Raw genomic sequence first — 6000 nt, 5'->3', positions numbered from 1 at the left:
TAGATTAGAAATGAAATTGCCAAGATGATGGAAGTCAACAGGAGAAAGCCAATACATTGAGCAAGGTAAATCTAAAGATTTCCTGGGAATTTTCTGGAGCACCATATTTATAAAGAGAAAAAAACCACTTCAACATTCAAGAAAATTACTGGTAGCAGTGAAATATGCTGCTTTACTGCAACAGTTGTAGGGGAAAAGAGCTGATTTGCTAAGGGTTGTGTGTGGAGAATAGTCAGCTGGCACAGAGTCTTCTGTTATCTTCACGCAGAAAGAGGTGCTACAGTTTTTGTTTCAGGACCTTATAATTCCTGGTCAGTGAAAAACTTCACAAATGGGAAATATGAACAGGGGCGTTGTATTTCTAGTGAGGTTTTTAAAGCTGGATAAGTAAAGAGGTATGACACAACTCAGAAAGCTGAGAGCCAGAGGGTTTGGCGTACCTCGAGGCCCTCAAACCATACATCAGGTTCTTTACTGACTTGATGTTTCCTTGAACTCATTCCTAGCAGTGACAGCAACTTCATAAATGTGACTTTTTCTGTTGTAAAGGAATAGAGGTAAGCAGTTTTGATTGCACAGGAGTGGATTGCTTGTCATCTTGCATCTCCCCTGCCTTACGGCTGTGCTCCTAGTCAGATGTAATCGTCGTGGGAGCGTGGTGGGGGTCTGCTGTACTGCAGCGTTTTGCTTTGCAGTCTCTTGGCTTGACAGTTGCCTTGTATCCCTGAGAAGCTTCGTTCAGTGGGTCAGGCTTCCTTTCATCTTTATCGTATCCTCTCAGAGCCCTCAGAAGTGTGTGCAATATAGCATATCAGCTTGCTAAGGACAGACACGGTTTGTTATCAGTTAGAGGCTTTTCTGTTTGCTAGCAGCGTTGACTTCACTTCCTGATGTCTGCGGGAGGACGCTGAGCCGCGGAGTGTTTTGTGTTGCTGGCTTTACCGCTCCACTGTCCTGGGGATTACTGACAGCAGAGCTGGGTCTCAGCTGGGAAGATCTGACTATATATGAAAAGTAGGAAAACTTCATGCCCTCCTTATAACTGAGCTCCTTAAGAGTTCATTTTGCCTTCGGCTTTTTTTGTGGTGTTCTGTAGCATTTTCGAAAGCTCCTTGGAATCTGATTTACTTCCTGGCTTGAATGTGCATTTCTTCATGTAGCCAAGTAAGTTTTGAGAGAGTTGAATTCATCGGGAAGCCACTACACCTCGTGTGTCAGGAATATTTGGTAGACTTGTTCAGCAGACCTTGTTCATTTTAACCAGCCAACAAAGAGTTGTCTGTGAATCAGGGATGGTAAATGGGTCACCTGTGCTCCTGAGAGAGTAGACCAAACTGTGTGCCCTAGCTGTAGAAAGTCCCTTAAGGAAAGCTTGGAAGAATACTGGGTAGGTAAAAGTGCTCCTAGGGGAGCAAGCTTGGAGGCAGTCGTGGGCCAAAGGCATGGTCTAATATAGAATGAAGATTGTTATTAATTATTTTTATGGTTGATTATTCTGCAAGTGAATTTCTGTTTTTGGTAGAAGGGAAAAGAGTAAGAACAGAAGGCAGYGTTGACACTGGCTTCTGCTATTTTTATGTTGGAAAGGCCTGTTCGAAGAGGGTAGAAGGGAGTTTTCCAGTGCTGCTTGAAGATGGCAGTGTTCTGAATTTCACCGGATCTTCTCTGGAAGTTTTCTTGCTGGATCTTCTGGTGGTTATATATTTTGTCATGGGCTGTGATCTGAATTGCTGTGGAAGAGTCTGGCTGTCTTGATTCTTTCCATACCAACTGTAATATAGTTGGTTGATCCATTTTTGTCTGAAAGCTTTAAACTAGAATTTGACTTGGAGAAGTCTGGATGCGGGCCTGTCCTGGTAATGTCTAGCAAGATGGGGGAACTGGGCAATCTTATTTCGTTTCAGAACTGTACAGCGTCTTCAGATTCAGCTACTGTATGCTGCCGTTAGTCTGGAAGTGACTAATGGATAGGTCGTTGTGGAACAGGCCTTCCTTTGTAAGGAACGGGGCTATGTATCCCATGAAACCAGAGATGAAATAAAACCTATCTTCTAGACTTCATAGCGCTGGGTTGTTCAGGTTTAGGGACAAATCCTGCAGAACCTGGAAGTTTGGCATCTCTTTGGCAGCTCACAAAAGTTGTGCATCCATTGGAAAGTGGAGGCAATCCATCAACACAAACTTCAGCGTTTCCTGTTYTCATCAGTGTCTCTTTGGTTCTGCTAGTTTTGGACAAAGCCAGCTCTTTTTTCATTCATGGTGTTCTCTTATATGCACAGCGGCAGCTCAAAGGGAGCGTGTTTGTGAATAGGTAACACTGTCCATCAGCTGAATGTCCATCAATACACTTTGTCAGGCGAATTGCAGTTGTCACTGGAGGGAAGAGGGTGTCTCATGAATCCTGTTGTAAAGCTATAAAGCAGGACATTCAAAGACCCAAGCTCATCTATGATCATTTCTTCATTTCTATTGGAGAGACCCCTCTTTGCCAATGCCCAGAATATGTAGGTGACCCGGGGCAAGTCTGCAGTAGTGTGTGCGAGCAGACGGGAACCAGCTGGCTCTGCTGGGACCAACTGGGACCAATAAAGCTCTGCAGATGAGCGAACTGCACGGACCCAGCAGCCCGAGCCGAGCACTGCCGCATCTYGCTCCGGCTGCTCCCGGGCTTGGGCCAGCGTGCGGTGCTCCCTGCCATTTGGAGCTTGGTCCGTGCCTGGGCCTCTGTGGCAGCGCGCCACTTCAAGTATTTGTAGATGCTATAATCCGCCTTCCTGCAATACTGAATTTTTCATTTGCAGAGCTGATTTGCTAATAAATGAAGTGTTCTTCAAAGTGGAACGTTAAAGTATATTTTTAGAGTAAAAGTGGTTATATTAAAAGTGGCTTGCCTTGTACAAGCTTTTCTCTGAGGCGTGAATTTATTCCTAAAGCGGGCTGAGAATGATTTTTGGTGACAATTTCTCAGTGATGAACTTCACTCAAGGATAAGTGAATATATACTTTCCCCACTATTTCTTTTTAAGATGGGATGAGATTGGTTGTTCCCTCCCCTCTGTTATGTATGATGCATCTCTTCCCAAATATTATTCTAATCGCTCATCTTTTTCCTGTTAAAATAACAAGAAACACATGGACACTTGAATGACCATTCTTAAATTTGATAAATCTTTTATTTAATTTTTCGAGTGGCATTTATAAGTAATTTTATCTTTATAACAACTTAATGACATTTAAAATTATGTTTAAACACTGGAAATATTTCTGAATATATCTAAGAAATTACCTGCAGAGTTAAAAAGCAATATTTCACAAATATTTTGAAGCACAGGAATCTTTTTGCTGCATGATATTTCTGTTCTTTAAGAACGTTCTATGCACACCAGGGTGCATGAGCACTTTTGGAGGACCAGGATCATGAAAGAGAGTCTTGGAATTTCCTTCTCTTTGGAAAACTGGAAAAGAACATGTTTTTGAGAGGAATGATTCATCCACATTTTCTAAAGATATATTTTTTTATTTAATAAAAATAAACCCCTCCAAAATGCCAATACTTGTCTCCTTCCGTCTTCAGATAAATGGATCTATTTTTATCATCTTCTGCGAGGGAGATGACAGCAGTACACAAGGCAGGAAAGGAAAACTAAGCCCTTGACTATGAAGCTGGTCCTTGTGCTGTATTCCTAGGAACCGTGCGACTGTGCGCTCATGTGCGAGTGTGCAGATAGGACAGAAGGGGACTGTTTTGGGGCATAGCGGCTCACCAGGAGTTCCTCTCTTGGGGGATTTAGGGTTGCCTGGGACTGCATGGGTGGTAATTGGATCCAGTTTTCTGCTGCCATCGGTCAGTCACATCATGCAAGCCCTTACTTCTTTGTTTCAGACTGCTATTATATTTTCARTTTCATTCTCTTCCCTTTCCTGTTTTGTAAACGAGTGACCAAAGATGTTGGACACACTTGCAGTCCTTTTGCCTAACTGCTATGCAGTTCTTTTTTATAATCCTCAGTAGCTTACTAAGGTGCAAGATGCCTTCTGAGTACCAAAAGTGTTTATCTTTTCCAACAAGACTGATCGAAACAGACTCGTGAAGGTGATGCCCTAGTCAATACAAAACTTCTGTCTCCTGTTTAAATTAATAATGTAATGTAACGCAGGCAGCTGAAATTTATTTCAGGTGAATTGATATCACTCACTGCTATTTTTAATCTTCTTAGCAGTGTGTTTTCATTGGCCCCTGGGTGGTATTTAATTTAAGCTGCTGGTAGATGCCTATTGGTGTTTATAATCTGGTGACTAGTTATTAACATGTTTCTTCGTAGTGTGAATCTCGGAGAACCTCGCTGCAGAAAGATGTGTAAAGTATCAGCTTTCACAGCAAGTTTCACATCCACTTGCTAGTTGAGATTCGAGCCTTTTTGTTCATTCTCACAATATATTAGGGAAACTGCTTGGCACAGATAGAAAGAACATTTAATGTTTTTTAGTACTCATATACAGTAGTGATTAGCGAATTGTACAGCCCTCAAATAATTTTGACTTTTATAATAGTTTGACTTGTGGCAGAAAATAAGGCACGAAGCCCAACATTAAACAGGCAGTTTAGTCCACTTAATAGCTTCTCTGTAAGAAAGCCGTGTCCATTTTATGCACTGAGTGATGGGGTGGGGATGTAGGGCTCCTATGGGAAAAGTAGTAAGTGGACACTTAAGGGGGAAAGTGTGTGCTACAAAGGCAGGAAACCTCAGTTCCAGCATGTCCTACTTGTTCTTTTAACATAATATGTATGTGGGGCTTTTTTGTTTGTTTTTTATCCTTAAGTGGATTCTCTTTACTAACCGGACTGTTTATCTGTAAGGATGTAGTGGGGCTGCTTATTTATTTGGAATTCCAATTCACAACAGTAAGTCACTTAATGCAGGATCTGAACTAGCATCTTTTTCTGTAATGTATTTTAGCATGCAAATACTGTATAGTAGTTTATGGTATCAGAATACCTCTTAAATACACTTTTATCTACCTCTTCACTAGTAAAGTCATTGTTATCTGAAATATACTACTGCTTTTCTGAAGATAGAACTTATTTAAGACCCCTTTTTCGTTTTCAATAATTTATGACATATAAATCTTTGCTTATAACTTTATGAAGCCTTCAGGCTGGAGGCATTGTTAGAAGAAGACTTATAGAAGGCAGTCATTTTTTATATGCTCCTAATAAATGGAACTAGGCTAGGTAGAGGTATAAAAAAAATCAATACTTAAGTAAAAATATGAAGCCACTAGATTGTATTTGTGTTCAAATCCAAATAAGAAAATGCACATGCAACAAAGAAATTGAATAAGGTTTGCATTGCGTCTGGGTACACAATAAATTCAGTAAAAAGGAAATTCTTACTCTGGGCGAGTTCTTGCTTCATTCTTGTAGGTAACCCAAGTCGTGTTTGGGCGTTAAGTGGTTACATTTCAATGCAATTGGTTATCTTGCRTTTCAGATGTATAAATACCTCTTTGATCTAAATCTGCAGGAAAGTCGGATCCACAGGAATTTGAATTGTTAAGGTAATTTTTTCGCGGAATACGTGTAAAATTATATTGACCACGTGAAACTATTTCTCCTCCTAAAAATAAGTGCTTGAGTGTGCAGAAGGAGATACGGAAAGTGAAAAAGTGCATAGTTTTGCCGCAAGAAATGCTGGAGCTGGAGCTTTATGTCCAGCCTTTCTGCATCAGGGGCTCGTTATGCCGGTTCCTGTGTATTTATAAAGACAAACCCAACCAGTTAATGCTGAGTAGCAGGAGAGTAAAAGGTAATTACACTCCTACGGCTAGCCCAAGAGCACCCAAGCTCAGAGAGTTATTAGTCTATAAAGCACAAGTCAGGTTCCATGTCTAAACCATTAAAAAAAMCCCACAAAACAACACCAAGCTGCTCCAGAAAACCTTCCCCCTCCACCCCCAGTTCTCGGGCTGAAGCTAACGCCGTGTCCTTGTTTGCCAGGT

The 6000-nt window shown here is 41.2% G+C and overlaps 1 protein-coding gene across 1 annotated transcript in view; it reads left to right on the top strand.

The window, feature by feature from the left end:
* Nucleotides 1-941: 941 nt before the first annotated feature.
* The window catches only part of LOC112964208 (multiple epidermal growth factor-like domains protein 6), a 140034-nt gene continuing 134975 nt past the window's right edge, over nt 942-6000 (top strand). Inside the window, exon 1 of the mRNA XM_026061982.1 lies at nt 942-1014. Within this exon, the coding sequence (XP_025917767.1) occupies nt 1008-1014 (7 nt within the window). The 5' untranslated portion in view covers nt 942-1007. The remainder of the gene's footprint in view (nt 1015-6000) is intronic.

The sequence above is a fragment of the Apteryx rowi genome, unplaced genomic scaffold (assembly GCF_003343035.1).
Source record: "Apteryx rowi isolate R43461 unplaced genomic scaffold, aptRow1 scaffold_10, whole genome shotgun sequence".
NCBI classification, from domain to species: domain Eukaryota; kingdom Metazoa; phylum Chordata; class Aves; order Apterygiformes; family Apterygidae; genus Apteryx; species Apteryx rowi.
The sequence above is the reverse complement of the archived record's forward strand: the minus strand, read 5'-3'. Positions and strand labels throughout refer to the sequence as shown.